The sequence below is a fragment of the Poecile atricapillus genome, chromosome 34 (assembly GCF_030490865.1).
Source record: "Poecile atricapillus isolate bPoeAtr1 chromosome 34, bPoeAtr1.hap1, whole genome shotgun sequence".
NCBI classification, from domain to species: domain Eukaryota; kingdom Metazoa; phylum Chordata; class Aves; order Passeriformes; family Paridae; genus Poecile; species Poecile atricapillus.
Window position 1 is genome coordinate 1902249 of NC_081282.1, and position 19129 is coordinate 1921377.

The 19129-nt window shown below is 51.9% G+C and overlaps 1 protein-coding gene across 1 annotated transcript in view; it reads right to left on the minus strand.

Moving 5' to 3' along the window:
* LOC131590678 (hydrocephalus-inducing protein-like) overlaps positions 1–19129 on the minus strand; it is a 57931-nt gene that overhangs the window by 14021 nt on the left and 24781 nt on the right. The window contains exons 18-37 of the mRNA XM_058860941.1: positions 18713–18951; positions 17287–17545; positions 16518–16661; positions 15056–15196; positions 14261–14577; positions 11909–11984; positions 10997–11206; positions 10043–10171; positions 9117–9294; positions 8440–8597; positions 7589–7710; positions 6503–6639; positions 5748–5869; positions 5469–5660; positions 4922–5074; positions 3616–3855; positions 2333–2384; positions 1813–2026; positions 1455–1574; positions 83–242 (exon numbers count right to left, since the gene is read on the minus strand). Of these exons, the coding sequence (XP_058716924.1) occupies positions 83–242; positions 1455–1574; positions 1813–2026; positions 2333–2384; positions 3616–3855; positions 4922–5074; positions 5469–5660; positions 5748–5869; positions 6503–6639; positions 7589–7710; positions 8440–8597; positions 9117–9294; positions 10043–10171; positions 10997–11206; positions 11909–11984; positions 14261–14577; positions 15056–15196; positions 16518–16661; positions 17287–17545; positions 18713–18951 (3363 nt within the window). The remainder of the gene's footprint in view (positions 1–82; positions 243–1454; positions 1575–1812; positions 2027–2332; positions 2385–3615; positions 3856–4921; positions 5075–5468; positions 5661–5747; positions 5870–6502; positions 6640–7588; positions 7711–8439; positions 8598–9116; positions 9295–10042; positions 10172–10996; positions 11207–11908; positions 11985–14260; positions 14578–15055; positions 15197–16517; positions 16662–17286; positions 17546–18712; positions 18952–19129) is intronic.

The window sequence follows — 19129 nt, forward strand, 5'->3', positions numbered from 1 at the left end:
AACAGAAAGAGCACTGTGTGTGAGCAGGAGCAGCAGCTCCTGGGCACTTCTACGGTGCCTGCTCTACCTGCCCTTCTCCTACCTGCTTCTTCTTTGGTTTCAGGGTCATGCTGGGAGGGTCCAGAAGGAAGGTCTCTGCTTTCTCATCATCCTCAAAGGAGAACTGGACCTCTACGTCCATGGGGGAGTTGTTGAGGATGGTTATATTCTCCGAGTTGCCAGGACAGTTCTGGGCCTTGTACCTGTCCACAAAAGGGGAAAAGGCTGCAGAGGAGACTGTTGCCTTTGCCACGCATCGAGGAAAGCACCGTGTGCAGCCGAGGAAGCGGTGCTGGAAGAGCCTGCTCTAACAAACAAGTGAGGGAAGTGGATCCCAGCCAGGGGCGTGGGCGTGTGCTCATCCTTGCCTGACTTTGATGCCTTCCCCTGTACTTGGTGCCTCCACCCCAGAAGCCTGGTGATGCTCAGGCCACTTCAAGTGGTTTTAATACAATGTAAATTCAAAGGTGCTTAGAAAAATAACAGTATACCAGGCACATGGGTGCTTTCCCCTTCTTTCTTGGGGTGCCTTCCCTGCAGGGTGTAAAGAAAGGCTTTTGGAAAAAGAGTTTAGCTGATCGCTTTCCAAAAAGTCATGAAACTGCTTTGGATTTCATGGGTTAGCTCAAAGTCTAAGAAAGACATATAAAGCATAATTTCCCAAGAGGAATGCAAAAAGATAACAAATGACCCTTCTCTCAGGTGTGGAAATGACTTTGGAGTGGAAGGGTTAAAGAGGCAAACAGAAATCCCAGACCATCCCATAAACCTGGCTAAAGATTGTCTGTTTTTTGAAACTATGTTGTCAAAATAGCTTTAGCCCTCCAGAGCTCCCATGGAGACAAGAACTTAATGTTAAATACTGTTTTTTAAAAAGTGACAGTAAAAGTAGAAATGCACAATAGCTTCAATGACAACGTTTTCAGGCAGACTTTATCCAGCAGGGATGATGCAATGTCATTACAGGCAAATGTAGTTCCTGCTGTACATAGCCCCTGACACCCACTGGCAGGTCAACCATAAAATCTTATTAATAATTACAGATCAATGACAGGTTTACAAAACCATCTACAGAATAATTGCTCAATCAGGCTAACTGCAGAGCTCAAAGCACTTCAAAAACCACCATACATTTCTTAAGGGGTGAAGCTGAGATGTGGAGGCAGACAAAAGTTGCCCCAAGTGCCCTTTGGACTGGCAGCAGCCTGGGGCTCTGGCCAAGGCAGCCAGCAGGCAGGCAGAGCGGCTCCCCCAAGGCTCATTTGCCTCTTGTATGCTCAGGTTCACACATCTGTGCTCCTTCAAACCCAGGTGTGTGCCAGGACTCTGCCAGGGACTGCCCTGGATTGTGCCACCAGCACAGCACGTCTCCAAGCGTGTCCAGAAAAGTACAACAGCCAGCAGGGAGCACATACCACTCTCTTGATTTCCCACACAGCAGCGGTCCAAAGTGGAATTGCTTGGTGCTCTCAACATATTCCTTGAAGATGATTTCACCTTCCTTCATGGTCTTCCTCCACTGTGGAAACACCAGCCTGGGCAGAGAAAGCAGGGAAGGAGGAGCTATGAGATGCTCCAGGTAGGAAATGCAGTCAGAAAGCCATAACCCATCCTGGTGGCTCAGGGACCATCTGCCTTCCCAGCTCCCAGCACAGAAAGAGATGCTGGGTGACGTCAGGCAGCACCATGTGGCCAGGCCAGAATGCCCAAGGAGCAGCCCTGGCTGTGAGCTCGGGGGCAGCAGTGTGGGAGGCTGCCAGGGGCCAGCCTTACCGTGGGTTCTGGCTGATGCTGGGGTACAGGCCGCTGCCACTGCAGGGCAGCTCGTACTGCCGCTTTGTCCCCACCAGCTCAAACCTCAGCGTCTGCTCAAACTTCCCTGGCTTTTTGGTGGAGAAGTGGACCTTCAGTTCCACCTCACCGAGGGCAGGCACTGTCCACCGGTACCGTTTCAGCCTGGCAATTAAAGAGGAGGCTTCAGACATTGCTGAGGAGCAAATGAAACAAGGAGGGTGCACTGGCCATCCCATGGAGGCACTGGCACAGGGTCCCTGTGCAGCTGGGGACGATGGACCTTGCTTGGCAAGAGGACCAAGAAGCAGAGGCATCACCTCCTCCCGTGCAGCTCACCTGAGGAATTCTGTGGGGATGGAGGCACTTTCCAGTGTACTTTTGGATCTTGTGCTGGAGGATTCCCAGGGGGAAATTTTTCCTGGGAAAAAAGAGGGACTTTCTGTTCTCTCTGTAGATATTTGGTTCCCCTTTGGAGACTTGTCTCTGCTCACTGCTTTACCTGTCTTTGGCTGGCCCTCAGCAGAACTGCCCTTCTCATCTGGGGTCCTGGCCTAAAGGGAGAGAGAAAAGGGAGAGAGGGGTGAGCCCTGAGACATTCCCATCCTGGAAAGAAAAATGGGCCTTCATCAACCAGTGGAAGAGAGAATAAATCAGTGCACCTGCCCAGGAACTTGGTTTTCCTTACTGGTGTTTGTTTTGTCTAGGACACCCCTTCTAACTCAGGATCTTCTCCTCAAAGGAAATTAATGTTTTTAAGTGATTTTTCCCCTCTTACAGAACTGCTCTGTCTCCAGCAAAGCTGTCTCTTTTGCCCCATCCCTGACAGAAAGGAGACCTGCAGATGTGGGGCCCCATCACATCTTCACTACCTCTCCACAATGATCCTTTTCCATCCAACCTGTCCCCCATGCCCCCATCTAGCCTGGTCCCTGCCCTGGCACCTTCAGTGCCAGCACCACTGCAGTACCCACCAGATTGTCTTCAGGTGTAACAATGGTGAAGGGCTTCACATGCTCTGCAGAGCCCAGCTGCTCCTCTGGGCAGTCAACTCTGGAGAGGACAGCAGCAGGGGGAAGGGGAGGCCCTTGGGGATGCAGTCCCAGATGCCTCAGCATCTGAAAGAGAAGAGAAAATCCTGTTTATACTTCTGTCACCTTCATCCTCACAACTCCTTCTTTGAAGGCACTGAGCTTTTGGAAATGGGCTTTTTGATTTCCATCAAGTACAAGTATTTTGTTATGCCCAGTGGGGTGAGCAGGCTCCAGAGCAGAGGCAAGAGCTACAAGCAGGACTGGGAGAGAAACCCCTCCCAAGCGACTCATCTGAAGCAAACAATGACCATGAGCTGCTCACTGCCTGCAGCCACACTAGCCACACTAGCCAGGACTGCACTCTGCCAGCAAAGCCCTGAGAACCAGTGGAGTTTTCTGCCAGAGCACATTCCCAGCCCAAGTCATGCCCAGCCTGCCAGCTGGGCTTGGCACCATGGACCCACATACCAGGCCCTGGCTGGGACAGAGCCTCCACTGTAAGCAGCCCCTGCCCATCTCAAGGACAATGCAAAGGTCCCAGGCATCAACCAGGGCAGATCATGTTTACCTCAGGTTTGCTGTCTCCTCCCTTCCTCCCAACAACACAAACTCTTTAAATCCTCCCACAGCACATCAGCAGAGCTGGCTTTGCCCTGGGCATTGCCTCCATCTCCCTGACACAAGCCTGGCAATATTGGAGTGCTGTGAAGCTTGGGCAGCATGTACACGGGGACCAGACCTGCCTTCTCACCTTCTCCTCCTCAAGGTACTGCTCATCAAAATCCAGGCAGTAAAACTCGATGGGGAATTCGCATGGGTTCTTCACCACCACTGTGGCCTCCACCCCATCGCTGTCCACCAGCACCCATCCCATCTTTAGTGCTGGGGGACTGAACTCCAGCCGTGGCTCCAGACCTTGCCCCAAGAGGTGCAGCCTTAAGTGATTGCTGCTCCCATGAATGTTAAGCTTCAGCTCATACCTGTAAGACCTCTGAAAAGAGAAAAGTGCAGAAAACTTGTCCATGAAGCACCAGGTGACAGGACCCCAACGCTTGCCCCAAGGTCAGGGTGTTATCAGTCCCTCCAAGGTAAACAGAAACCAGATATTCACTTATGCGAGGGACTACAGTGCCTGTGTCTGGGTGTGAGTAACTGGGATGAGTCCTGGTGTGCACTGTAACTGGGTATTGGGTATCAGATGGATGGACAATGGAGTGCCAGGTGTTTTCACCCAGTCATGCAGGAGTGCAGTGCTCAAGAGAAGGGCCCTGGGGTTACAGTGTCCACACCCAGTCCTGGCACTGCTGCATCAGGCAAACGCCAGATCCAGGAGAGAGGCAAATGAGCTCTCGCTGGCCAGAAATAAGGGTCACCTTGTCTGCTTAGTATTTGGCTCTGATCAAAGCCAGACACAAGATGTTTACATCTCTTGAGCAATTAAAAGGTCCCTGGGACTGTCTGTGGGCACAGAAGCACTTGTGTCCATATTGGTAGACACTGTCAGTTTCCAAGACCCAGCAGCCTCAGGCAAACTACTTTTGGGAATGCTCCATCCTTTAAGTTGAATCCCCAGCTGGGTGGGAATGTGCAGGCAGGCCAGAGCCCCAGGGACTGACTGCTGGCAGCACACCACTACAGGTGACTGTCCTGCCATGCTCAGGAAGGTGTCTGGTGGCTGTTTTGCCAGTCAGTTCTGCAGCAGGATGGGCCTAGAGCAGCCATTCCAGGATTATCCTCTGCGAGTGTGCAGCTGCTCTGCACTGAGTGTCGCAGCTGCAAACACGGCCAGGCAAGGGGGAGGCTGAGGGGAGCTGGGCACATCCCTCCCCTGTGCCGAGAGGCAGCCACAGAGCCCTGATGCTCTCTGTGCAAGCTCCCTGTGGGCATTTCAGAGCACATCTCCCAGGAGTGCTCTGTGGGGTGAACTGAGCCACGCTGAGCACGGCGCTTGCAGAAAGCCCCCTGTGAAGGCAGAGCTCATACCACACTCTCTGCAGCAGGCCCTCATTTCCAGATAGCCCTGACAGGCCTCCTGGGCTGACAGCTGCCAATCTCACCTCCTCCTTGGGTGCAAACTGGATTTGCAAGTTCTGCCACGCTCCTGCATCAAGGGTTCCTTTGGAGGGCGTCACTTCAAAGGGACAGCGCCCTTCCTCCAGCGCCTGCTGCTTCTGACCTTGGGCTCGTGTCAGGTATCTGAGTTGATTGCTCTGGACACAGAAACCAATGGTGTGAGGTCTCCTCAGTCTGTGAGGACAGAGCCTCAGCTCCTGTAGTGCTCTGAGACACTGATACAGTGCTGAGAGCACCCACAGCCAAACCAAGTGTGGCCCCATAGCCTAGAGCTGGAGGGAAAACCTGTAGACAGGGCAGGCAAAGGGAACTACTGTCCTCAGAGGAGGAGGAATGGGTGAAGATGGCAGCAAAGCAAAGCAGCAGCTAATGGAACAGGTCTGGGAAAACCAGCCTTGATCTAGACCCTCAGAAGCTTCTTCAAACACGCCAGAGACCCAAGTGCTTGGGCAGCCACAGGAGCAGAAAGGGCAGGAGACACAAAGAAAACCCAACCGAGAAGTGACGTGTTCAGTGCTGCCTGTGCTTTACCTTCATAACAGGCTTGATGGCAGTGATGAACCATTTGCAGGGCACTTGGAACCCGTTGTAGAGCTGGACTGTCTCAACCTGGCCCTGCCCAACGAGGACATTGGGGAAGTGCAGTGTGTTCTGGGAGAGGTCGAGCGACAGTTCCAAGACAGTGGCACGGAGGTGGATGTGAGACGTGGGGCCTTTTGTTACCTGTAGAAGGACAGAGAATTCAGCAGAGGGTGCAGGTGACATCTGCTGCTGTGCCCAGCCTGCTGCCTGCCCCAAGAGCTGTGGTACCTGTATGGGCAGCAGCACATCCACATCACCCTGTGATTGCTGGGCACTTTCAAAATTCACATCAAACCTCAGGGTGTGCATGTGGGGCAGACTCTTCATCTGGCCCAGGTCCACGCTGAAACCTTGAACAGATGAAAACAAAGCAGCTGAGATACACAAGAAACACAAGCAATGTGTCATAAGCACGTTAAGGCCTTACAGCTGTCCTGGCTGAGAGGTCTGGGAAAAACCCCATGCTGTGCTGTGACCAGGACAAAAACTTAAGAGTGCACCTGAACACGCCTCGACACAGCGAGCCACTGTGTGATGGAAGTGCAGCCTTGCCTCAAGGCCTCTTTTGGGAGCCTCTTTTGATCCACCAGAGGATCTCACAGGCTGTTTCCTCAATAAAGGCTGAATACAAGTGCTATGACAGTGTGAACTCTAAACAAAGCACTTCCAAAACACAGCAGACCTCACTGGTTCACAAAACAAGAGTGCCCAAAGAAACTTGATGCTCGTGGGAGCCAAGGGCAGAAGATGCTGAGAGGTGACCAGGGTGATGAGCCCATCTGCCCCCCACACTGGAGTGTCAGGGCAGTTGTAGGCAGGCCAGGTCCCTGGGCATGGCTGGACTGGAGAATTCTGCCTCTGAAGCTCCCAGCAGGGGCAGTGAGAAGAAACAACTGAAAAACCTCCCCAAGTTCAGTGGCTTCAGCTAATCTGTGTGAGACACCTCCTCCATGCCCCCAGGAAGTGTCTCCAGCACTGCTTACCTGTGTCCTGCAGGACAGATGCATCGACCCAGAAGGACACTGGGATCTGCCCAGGGTTGGTGATCTCCAGGGTGCGTCTCTCAGTGAAACCCTTCAGGACAGTGCCCATGTCCAGGACATACTCTGGCAGCTCAACTCTGCAAGGAGGAGTAAGGGCAGTCCTTAAACCACAGCCTGCCTACATGTCCAAGTGGATGGAGGATACAAATCAAGTGGCTATTTCTTTATTCACTGCTGTAAAAACTCAGCTCAAGCCCATGAAACCCATGGCCTGACCAGCTGGCAATGACTTTGGGAAGTCAGGAGGAGTGCAGGTCCTAGCTTTTATCAGCTACTAATGGTACCTGGAAATAAAATTAGTTTAAAATGGAAACTGTCCACAGCTCCTCTGCCATGAAAAGCCAGTAGAGGTGAGTCCACTGGGTCTCCACTGGACTAAATGAAACTACTTAGCCTTGGTGTACAGCCTGAGCCTGAAATTGCTTTGGGGCCTAGGAATAAGATTTGCCTGCACAGGAAATCTTCACTGCTCTGCAACCAGATCACCTGATCTGTTCTGCAGAGCATCTTCCTGAATTGAAGCCTCCCGTGCTTGTGCTGCATCATGATGGTGCAAAGGGACAGACCAAGTTAATCAGATAAGCCCTGCCACCCCACCAGGATTCAAGGCATCTGATTTTGGGCTTTCAAGGGTTTGCTGACATGTGCAATTCCCTCCTCCTTTTGTTTAGCGTGCTCTGTTAGTTGGAACCAAGACATCAGCTGGGAATTGTCTCTTTCAGAGCTAGTCAGCAGGGACAGAATTGATGCTGTCTGGAAGGGCTTGGAGGTCTGCAGTGGGTCCCCTCAGCTCTAGGGACAGAACCCCACAGCTGTGGGGAGCCGAGTCCAAAGCTCAGCGTGGTGCTGGGGAAGGGAGGGCACTCAGCTGCTCACACGCAGTGTGTCACAGCCACCGGGACAAGAGCCTCTCTGAAGTCCAGGCTATTCCCAGCTCTGCAGAAACAAGGAGCTCTCAGGAGAAGGGGACATTGCTGGCTGTTCCCCACGGGGCACCTGGAGATGGGGATGGGAGTCCCTACTCACTTGACAAGGCTCTGGCACAGCTTTTTGTCAGGGAACTCGGTCTTTGGGGGATGGGATGTGAGCTTTTTCTGCAGCTCCAGAGCAGCCTTCTCGATCATCTTTATCTGCAGCCGAGTGTTTGCCTGAGGAAACAGAAGACAGACAGTGTCAGGTTAGCAAAGGTCTTTCCCAAGGTTTGCATCTGAGAAAGGATCCCACCCTGCTCTTGTTGAGAGAGGTGTGGGGTTCTCCTGTCTGGCTGCTCGGTGTCTGACACCTCCTGCTCTCTTAGCCAGGACCTCATCTCCAGGGAAGTAACTCCAGCATCTCTGCCTGCCCAGCTATTGTTAGCAAAGCTGATCTGGCCAGGCAGACGGACAAGCCAGGAATCTTCCAGAGCTCCAGACACCTGCCTGTGCCCAGCCAGGACCAAGGCAGCTTGGACAAAAGCTGGTTTGAAAGGGAACCGAGCCCAAGCTGGTGGCTCTTGGAGATGAGCACAGCCAGCACAGTTCCAGGGCACAATCAGGCAACTACTGTTCAGGTCTGTAAATCTGGCAGGCCTTGGGTTGGGACCAACAAACTCCCCAGCAATGACCTGCATCTCCTTCAAAACACCATCAATGCCATCCCTTGAGCATGGCCTTCAGGATCTGTCCCTGGGGTAGCCAGGAAGCTGGTGCAAGCCAACCCCCGAAGAGACCATGGCCAGAGTGGCAGCCCTAGGGACAATGCTGAGGTGACACATGGTTCTAAGTGGGCAGGGAGGTCCCAAGTGCCATCAGGGCACCAGGAAGCTGCTGTGGGCTGCAAGGGGCTCAGGCGACATGGAGACAGTGGCATGTGCCAAACGGGGCTGCAGCTGTTCTTACTACAATGTCAGAGCCTTCCAGCATGCACGGCTTCAGCTTCCCAGTCTTCACATCTGGACTTTTTAAGGGCTGAGCTGCTGGGATCTGAATTTTCAGGGTCTCACTGTATTGCTGCGTGTGTTCTGCAAGCCATAGTGGCTTTCCACATTTCTCATTTCCTGAAGGAAGAAAACATCCACCAAGAGAAGAGTGAGCCAAGTGCCAATCCCACTTAAATTGGGAAGTCCCTACCTCCCAAACACTGCTTTCTTCCAGAAAGAAATCCCTCAAGCCATCTATGGAAAGTGGATGCTGCTGCTCCTCTCGGAATCCTCATGTTCGCTCCCACCCATCTTCCTCCCCACAGAGGAACGTCTCATCCCCTGCAATGTCACGCAAGTCCAACCCTGCCAGAAGCCCTGCCAGCCTCTCTTACAGCTTTCCCAAGCCTTTCAGTCCAGCCATCATCCTTCAGGACCCTGCCAGATGTGCTGGCAAGCTCTGCAGGATGGTTCCTGGGACAAAGCCCACCTGGGATCCTCTGCTCAAGACTCACAAAGCAGTCAGATGGCTTGAGTGGCTCTGGGAGTCCTGCAGCCCTCCAGGCTTGGTGCAGGTGGGCATGAGCTGCCCTATGGACATTTGGTAGGGAACAAAACCAGAGGGGCCCTTCCTGGGGGCACACAGGCAGTGCCCACCTTTGATGTTCCAGGGCAGGTTCACACTGATCATAGGAAAGGACGCTTCTCCTTTCAGGCAGATCTTTTCCGGCTCCAGGTCACCCACTTTAAGCTGGTATGTCCTGCTAAAGGCTCCTGGTACTCCTGGCATGTAAGAGAATCTCAGCACTTGCTTCCTGCCACATGCAATGGAGCCCTGCAGGAATGGGAGAGGAGGAAGGGAATACATCAGAGTGTTTGCTGGGGGATGGCTCAGGGGACAGACAGGCTGAGAAGACAAGTTCTCTATCTAGAAGAAACCATCAGACCACATCACCTTTGTGATAAATACATTATAGTGTTGGCTTTTGCAATTGTTAGAGTAAATACTGTGTGTTTTATAATGCTGCCTTTTGTCAAAGAATTTTTGTTAAAGTTTAGAATTTTTTTAAGGCAAATGTTTTGTGGTGATACCAGTGTTGGGGAAGAGTTGCTGTAATATTAACATTTAACCAATGAAGTTAATGGAAACCTGTTGAATTTGTCAAAAAGTACCAAATGACCAGGACTAGGGCAACTGTACATGCTCCAAAAAGGCAGGATGGAGGAGGAACTATATTAAAATATTTGAATATGTGTAACCATTTGTGAATTTGTATTAGGCTGTTGCAATACCCAGGGTCTATAATAGATGTAGTTGTGTTGACTGGTGTGCCTCTGGCTGTGGCTAAGCACCCAAGCCAAGCACCCACCACTGTTCCTTTTGCTTTATTGACTTTCAATAGCACTTGTTTGACTTTCTCTGCCCCCAGAAGAAATTGCTTACAGCCCTCTCTATCTCGTGGCTGAGGTTGGGGTTTTGCCCTCGGACATTTTTCTCCCTTTTCCCCCTCCCCCTCTTTTGCCCCTTTAACACTCTCCTGGGCCACCTGACAGGGCTGGGGTCAGTCACTTGTGCTACTTACAGTGGTGGGCTTGACCAGAAACACACCAGGCAGGTCTTGGTCTGCAGTGCTGGGTTCTAGCACCCAGTTGAATTTAATCTTGCTGGTGTTCGCCAGGATGACCGTGCTGTGATGAACTTCGTTAAACATCTGCAGAGAAGGCAGAGAGTGGGAAGTTACAGACCCAGGCCTGCTGCTGGGAATCTCCTTCCTCTCTCCTGGGGTTGAAAGCAGACCCATGATGGGAGCAGGGACCAGACAGGAGATAGGGGCACTTGGGAACCCGGGGAACCCCCAGGCACAGGGCACCTGCACAGGACCAGGGAGCTCTGGCAGCACCCAGAGGTGCGGCAACAACCATGGGAGGGCCAGTAATAAATGAACACATTTCACTGTGGGGACACAGGCCCTCTGAGGGGTCACCAACAGCCAGGAGAAACAGAGACAGCACTGAGGCACTCCAAAAGAAAAGGCACCTGCATGCAAGTATTGGCAAGCAGCATACAGGCAACAAGGGAGTCACAACAGAGCAACACAGACAGGGCCAGCAGCTGGAAATAGCTGTGGGCTTTCAGCTGAAAAAGAGTGAAGTGGGGATCATTCTGGGACAGTCTCTCCAACTATAGTGACTGGAAGCCCAAGATCTTCCCTTGATTATTGCATGGATTAAGAAGAGCATTAGACAAGAGCATCTCCTTGGAGGTCAGGCTTTAGGAGTGGATCAGCAGAGGGACGTCCAGAGCATCCCCCTGGGGTGCCTCAGGAGGCAGTGTGAAGTCCCCTGAACAAGAGGTATTCCCAGCATTTTGGAGAGGGTTGGAGACGGCCATTTGAAAGCTTGGATGCCAGATGTGTCCCTCAAAGGTTGAACTTCCAAGCCCCAGAGACAACAAAGGGGCTGGGAAGGGAGCCCTGGAGCGAGGGGGGCAGGAAGGCAGCAAGGCGAGGAGCTGTGCCAGGGGAGCCGTGTGGTACCTGGGAGCCGCAGTTGATCTCCCGGGCGCTCAGGGAGTAGCTGACACGTGAGGCCTCCCCGCTCAGCTTCACCTCGTAGGTGGGGCCTCCCTCCACGTGGCACAGCGCTGTGACATGGGCCATGGTGTTGAGGTGGCCAGTGAAGGTGAAGGAGACCTGCTGTCTCTCTCCCGGCTGCAGCACACCCGACAGCGGCAGGATACTGAAAGCCTGCACGGAGAACAGGAGAGATTGAGGTGCTGAGCATGGAAATGGATGCAGAAGAGCACCTTGGAGCAAAGTGCAGCTGTAGCCAGAGGGATCTATTCCTCAAACAACACAGCCAGAATCATCCTGATCTCATCCTGTATCCATGCCACTGACCAGTGGAGGGACCATGAGGAAAATCTTCTCCCATACTCACGGATCAATGCACTAATACACTACATTAAAGTGAACTGGGATGTCTCCTGGCAGTAGAAATTCTCTCTGATGCACAACTTGCCTTTAAAAAGCATTTATGACTGCTTTTAGAAAAGCGGGACACTCAGAGTGAGAGCTCTTGGAGCTCAGGGAAGGACCCCAGCCCAGCTCATCTGACTCCTGAGGCTTTTCCCCTCTCTCTCTCTGATTTATATGCTGCTTTTTCAAGGTGCTACAGCAAAAGCTCCTGCAAGACTTTCCTACGGACCAGCTGATGATGTCCAGGGGGAGCAATGCCCTCCACAGGTGCTGCACAGCGTCCTTGGGCCTCCCTACAACATGTCCTGCACGGCCTCTCCAATAACCAGTTGCTTCAGCAGCACTTTGTGATGGGTCTGGAGGGATGCCAGGCCCCTCCGTGGGCAATGCTGAGGGCCACCAGTGGGGCTGGGAGCTACAGCCCTGCTTGCCACACTGAAAAATGTGGAAGGGAGACAGATTCCCTCTTACCTTCTCCACTTTGAGGGGAGTCCATGGTACATCCACGGAGTGACTGAATCCTGCCAGCCCCACTGGGATGTAATGCCTTCCACGAATATATGTTGGCAGCTGAAAAACAAGCCATTTTCTATGCTGAGAGGAAGAGAGAGACACTTTGCAAAGTCTCATTTTATAAGACAGCTTCAGGCCCACCTCTGCAATACCAGCCCTCAGGTGAAAGCAGAGACCTGGAAACAGGTGCTCTGGCAGGGTTGGGAAGAGGGTACATGGAGATCAGGACTCATCACAGCTTGCTCTGGGAAGGAAGCTGGAGGTCTTATCATCATGATGCAGATGAAAGCCTCATCTTACATTGTGAAGAAAACAAGGCAAAACAATCCCACACTCAACACAGATCTGTGCTGAGCTTAGATCTGTAGGATCTGAGCAGGCTTCTCCAAGGAAAACTCTCCTGCTCCTCCCTCCCACACAGCCCATGTCCATCCACAGGCCCCGCTGCCCAGCCCACTCTCAAGGCACAAAACAGCAGGGCAGCAAAAAGGGAGGTCAGCATGAGCATGACTTGGTGGTGGCAAGCTGGGGAGACAACACAGCACTCGGTGTACAAGAAAATCTACCTCTGCTCTTGAAGATTGGCCAAGATCCTGTGGTTCTTTCAGGGCTGTGTCTGGCTCCTCCACATTTTTAATACTGCAGTGGCTCCATTGAGATGCTGAGCAATTCAAACAGGAACTCTTCAGCTTTGGTGGTGGGGGTCTGAATTGAGGTGGGCAAAGTTCATACCTGGAAAATAACATAACTGTGAGCAGGGAGCTGCAGTGGGAGGGAGGGACACCTGCATGAGGAGCTCCTGGTCAGGATGCAGCCCCTGGCTGGGTGCTGGGGCGTTGAACTCAGGAATGGTTTGATCCAGCCCTTCCCAATCCAGGCTGGAGCAGGTCTGTTCTAAACCAGCCCAGGGATGACACTGAGGTAGCAGTGGTGCAGGCAGCTGCAACTGCTTGCATTGAGGAACTACAGAGGACAGGGATTAACAGCTTGTGAGGATGCAAAAAGCACAGTGGGAGAGGAAAAGACACAGAAGGAGGAGAGCAAAAAGTGAGATTTGACGCACCAAGGGCAGACCCAGACAGTGATGAGCCTGCACAGCCCTGCCAATGCCCAGTGCCAGAAACTCTGCAGCTCTACCAGCTGTTTATCAGGAATGTTTCCCTGACAGTGCAGGTGGGGGTGGTTGGCATTTTCCAACACTCCCAGGTAGCTCAGGTCACATTCCCCACTTTAGATTGAAGCAGGTGCTCAGGGTAACTCTGCTTGTGTTTCTAATGCCATGTGAGGACACAGTTTGGCTGTGCCTGCCTGTCACCCTGCTGAGCTGCAAGAGCTCCCCTACAGTCAAACACAACCTGAATGCTCCATTCCCAGACAGGCATTCAATGCCAATAATGACCTGCTCCCCAAAGAATAACTGTCTTTAGCTTTGTGACTTCTTATCTAAGGCTGGGTTAGGGTTTCATTTCTGGATGAGAGGATCTCTCATCATAACCCCCAAGAGATCCCATATCATCTATTCCACTGTCTTTAGTTTTAATCATTGGTTTGAGGCAACTTCCCAGGACCATGGTGCCCAGACAATGACATTTTTCACTCTAAAATAGAAACTCTCTGGGAGGCAGGGATAGGAGATGGTGTGATGAACAAGTCCTGCTGTCCAGCAGTACATAACCCATAAGGGACATGTTGCAGTGGGGAAAAGTCAAAATGAGTAACAAGTGTCACAAAAAAAGGGAGTGAAGAATCCAAGGTGTCCACCAAGAGTTGACCCTTGGGAAAGAAATCACCCTGGCACTAAGGGAGTTGTCTCAGAAAAGAAGGAAAGGTAACGAGATGTTCTGCATCAGCCCAGGTGCTGAGTAGCTCTTTCTCTGGTGTTGGGACTTTCTGGGCATCCTCCAGCACAAGGCAAGGGAGGAAGGCAAGGAGCAGAGAGCAGCTCCTGCAGAGAGGACCCATCCCAAAGCAGAGGGGCCAAAAGGGCACCCCCAAAAGGGCCTCCAGCAGCACTGTGGGAGCTGGGATTAGGAGCCCCTCATCCAGGTGGACATTGCCTCAGGCCACAGAGCTCTGAGAAAGCAGCTTTGGCCCCAGCTCTCCATCCCAAGGGAAACCACTATGGGGGTACACAGCACCAAATTGGTGGAAAACCTATTCCCTGAGCATCCAGCCTGACCACAGCTGGTCAGTGTTATTTGCACAAGGAGAAGTCAGAGCAGTCTGTCAGATCCTAGACAAACAGCTCTGTTCTTTGCAAAGCACAAACAGGACACCAGGAAGAAGAGGAGAGGGCAAAGGTGCACATACCTGAACTTGTGCACCTGGCTGTCTGCCTGGAATGACCAGTGGTACTCCACAGGAAGGGGGCTGCAGTTGCTCATCCTCAGAGAGCGCACTGCTTCCGTGCCAGCCACGATGCAGCCAAACTCCAGGCTGCTGGGCTGGATTTGGAGATTGGGGAAGTGGACTTCTCCCCACAGCTCGATATGCTCCACATTAGGATGGTCCCTAACCATGTCTATCTTCAGAATCTTCTTTTCTTGCCAGCTATTAAGCTCCAGTTTATAAGCTGGGTCAAATGCGATGTAGACATGGCAGGTCTCCTCTACACCCACTGTCACAGGCTGCAAGGAGATGAACAGTAATTAATGACATGCCAAGGTCTGACAGCATGAAACAGTGAATGCTCCAAGTGTGGCCCCAGCATGGGCTTCTCAGTTCATTGTTCACTTCTTTATAGCAAGGGTCTGACTCCAGGCACCACAGTCCAGTCCAGGATTCCCTCAGGCTCACGTTTCTGTGCTCAGCAGCAATACAAGGGGATGGCTGCTGGAGAGCTGGGATGCTTTCCAGGAGACATCTTTACTGCATGGCTTGCTCTGGCCAAATTGCCTGCTCCCTCCTCCTTGTGCCTTAAAGCCAGGATGGAACTTCTCAATTCAGGTAATATTTTGATTCCTTCAGCAGCTCTGCTGATGCAGCCCAGGCCAGCCCACTGCTGATACTACACAATAAACTTGTTGACTCAAGGGCCTCCCAAGAGAAAGGCACCAGCACATCCCTCCTCTTCCAACCCCACTGGAGGAGTCCAGGGCTGCTCACCTGGCCATCTGGGAGGGGCTGCTGCTCCTCATCACAGACCAGAAACGGCTGCTCCACGTCCAGCACGAGGTGGAGCGGCAGGGAGCAGGTGTTTTTTAAAGCCAAAGGCTGGTACTGCAGAGTTAGGACATCACTGGGTTTCTATGGAAACAAGGAAAAACAGCCTCAAGTAGCCAGAGACCTCCTCCTGCTTCTCTTGCATCTCACATCTTTCAGCCCCACAAGTGCATACATTCTATTGATCCTTTCTATTTGTTTCTACTTTTCCAGGAGATGTTTCTTTATAGCAGATGCTTGTCATGTTTAGAAACCACAGCATCCTCTGGGGACAGGGCACCACTCCCATGTACAGATGAGGGAATAGGAGAGGAGGTGGCTGCTTGAACAAGACCTAAAGCAGAAAGTGAATCCAGGCCATTTGTCTCCAGTTTTGTCTCTCTCTTGGGCAGAACAGCACTGGATGATCTTCACTCACATGCTGTCATTTCTTACAACCTTATTGGCTCTAGCAGCCTCATAAAAGCAGTCAGTCTGCAACACGTGTCCTGCAGCCCCTGCTACAGGGACAAGGTGTGTGTGGTCTCAAAGCTGTGATCAGCCTAGGCTCTTCCTTCCTGTCTGGGCATTGTGCTGGGCTTCCTGCATGGTTTAGAGAAACCAGAGACTTTGGGAAACTGCTTCTGGATGTACTGATATCAAACAGGTGCTGTGCCATAGTGTGCAATGAATCAGTTTGTGTGTGTGGCATCGAGCAGAACCCAGGCAGAATCAGGGAGAGCTGAAAGGCTTCTAATTACATCTGAACTGCCTGTCCCAGGGATTCTGTACTTCAGTGGAAGCCTGGGAGCCAAAGGAGAGGCCTGAAACTACAGAAACCAAATCATGAAACATCTTCTCATTTTCAGACAACTTGCAGGAGAGGGAAAGATGATGCTGAAGCTGGGATCCAGAGACTAAAGGGCACCTGCTCTGCCTCAGTGTTATCATCACTGCAGGATGTCTGGGGGTCTTTTGAAGCAGGTGAGGCCTAGGGAAATGCACAGAGCTATACCTTATAGCTATACCATAAAGCATCCATGCCAACAGCAGAGAAGGCAAAGAGACACAGGAGATGATGGGTTTTTCCTCTTTAGCCTGAGGAATTCACAGATATTTCCATTCTTCCCCCCAGCTTCCCTATAGCATCAGTGTACAGACATCATTGTGCCTTGGAGGATCCTTAGAAACCTCCCTTTACAGTGAGCAGAGAAACTGGCATTTCCCTGGAAGTGGCCATGATCCCCACTGCAGTGCAGCTGTAACTGCAGTTTTACTTTGGGGGAGTTAAATACCAGTCTCATCTCTAAAAGCATCTTCACTCACTTTACCAAGTGCCTCAGGAAGAGCCAAGAGGGGCTTTAACACAAGGACACACCCCCCTCAGCCATGCTGTTCAATGCCAGGATACAATCCAGAGACTTACCTTCTCCACCCGGAAAGAGAGTTTTCTGGCTGATACTTCTATAGAGGGATCTATGAACTTGCAGCTAATGATTGTTTCTATTATCTTCTTTGTCACCACGCTTGTGCCAACGAGAGCTTCACACTTCATGTAATCCCGCACCTCCTGCATGCAAGAGTCACTTGTCAGCAGTGGATGGTGGCAGGGCACCAGCAAATGCCCTGCATTGGCTCAGCACCCACCACAGGCCCTATTCCTGCCACAGAGTTACAGTGGGCACTGCCTCCTTTTCTTGCCGTGATGCAGCTGATTTATTCTGCACTCAGTTGTCTCTAACACTGCACCCCAATGCCCACAAAAGGCACTTGTGAGAACTTCCCTCCCTTCACATGGCTTTTGTTTTATCTGTGCTTACCCCAGAGAAACCACTTGGCACTTGTTTAATTCACTTTCTTTTTGTGCTCCTAGCCTAAGTGTAATTTCTTTCTCTGCCCTTCTTTGCTGACTCAGCATGCAACACTGTTTGCCCCAAAAGAGCATTATTTCCTTCCAGCCCTGCTTTGGGATCAGCACTGGGTTTTGGTAGCTGTGGAATCCCAATAGAGCCTTAGCTGGTCTGCTGGTGGCCAGCAAGGAAAGCAACTGGTGCTGCCACAGAAACGTGCGGTCTTAAACCAGTTTCTTGAAGGCCCTTGCTCATTTCCCCAGGCAAATGTCAAGGCACTGTGGAACAAGGCCAGGGGAGGGGATCTGAGGGCTCCCCAGGCTCAGCCCTTGGTGGGGACCTCACCTGTGGGGTGTGGGAGAAGCCTCGCAGCACCATGTCCACAGACTCGCCTGGCTGCAGCTCCCATGAGCCTGGCTCCAGCCCGAACACGGCGCTTGTACGACCGGGGGGCTCGAAATCATCTTGGGCCTTGGGGCTGCTGAGGGCTGAGACGCTCTGGCCCTTCTTCTTGGGTGGCCTCCAGCATTCCACGCTCCAGAAGAGCCGATGGAAATGGTGGCCCCTGTTTGTTACTTGGAACTGATGAGTACTGGGAAGGTGACTAGAAGAGAAGCCAGGATGGAAGATGGTGTGGGAGCAGCTGTTTCCCTGGTCATCAGATTGCTCCCAATCAGCAATCTGAGGTGTTAATAACTTGGAGACTGTCTTCATTTCCAGCTCTTAATGTGGACCAGAAACTGTCTGATCAGCTGCCCTTCTGATGTCATTATTGCAAAGAGAAATCTGCTTATAATGCTAATGTAGCATTTTCAAGGCGAGACTAACAGGACCTGGTGTTTTCCTCCAAAATGTTTGTTCTGGGCTGATTCGTCCTGTTACTGTATTTTGCATTTTTCTATGCCTGACACTGTCAGTGAATCTTTGAGATGCTGCCCTTGAGGACCTTGTGTGTGGGGTATGATTGCAGGCATTTCTAAAAGGCAGCTCAGAGGCAGCTTCTGGATGATCCCAGCAAGCTGGTAAAAATCATCTGCCTGCTCCAGGAGAGGAAGCCAGGGCAGCAGGGCCTCTCTCCTTGGCAGCATCGTTGGTTTTGCACTGATAGCCATTTGTAGAACTTTTAGAAGTTCTACCGTTTGTAGAACAATTAGAAACTGTTTTGAAGTGAACTTTGGAAACTCTGCTGGCAGCAAAAAAGCCATCGAGGCCCTGGGCACAGCAGGGCAGCAGCAGGGCCCAGGAACAGCAGGAGGAAGCGGCAGGGGCAGTGCGGGCCCCACACAAACCAGCAGTTTCCATCTGGCCCTGGAACTGCTCCGTGGGCTCCTGCCTTCCTGGGGGGGTTGGTACCCTCCTGTCTCTCTGTTCCCAGGCCCTGCTTGCCTGGGAAGTGCCATTTCAGAAGGGAAGGGTGTGAGGCCATCTTCCCTTGGTCCCTCAGCCCCACGGAGGGACCGCCTCACCCGGGCGCCCTTTTGGGAACCTTTTGTTCTGGGGCAGCTGTGACACCACTGCTTGATCAAGTGAGGACATAAATGTATTACAACTAAAGACAATTCAGTGGCCATTTAGCAACTGGTTTCCCTTTCAGTGGCTTTTGAGGGTATCTAACAACTCTCAACTGGCCACCACATGTTTCTGAAGGAATCTCTGCCTTCAGGGAAGGACTCAGGGATTGGAACACTGAAGAAGATTTTGCCTGAAGGACTACAGCAAAACTGCTCCTTGTTGAGACAGGAGGAGAGGTGGGAGTGGGGAGATCTCCTACCTGAATTGGTATCCCAAGTTGAGCTCTGGGGCCAGTGGTTTGTCTGTGACAATTGTGGTGCCAGTGCCCATAGCCCTCAGTAAGAAGCTGAACCAAAAGCTGTTCCCGATGAAGAGCTGGATGGAGTCAGCAAAATGCCCAGTGTCATCCAGGATGGCTGTGACAGTCACAGGAACCTCACCCCTAGCGGGGATCACTCCTTCTTCCGTTTCAAGAACAAAGCACTGGGGTTTATCAGCCTGTAAGACAAGCAGAAGATGCATTTAGGATGGAAACCATACACCTTCATCTCTTGTGGGATATAAGAAAAGGACAGACTAAAGAGGGGAGGATAAAAATCATAAAGGCTTCATTTCCCTAAATTTGAGCTACAGTCTCAGGCAACAGCAGAGCTCATCCAACCTGTATTTTCCTCTC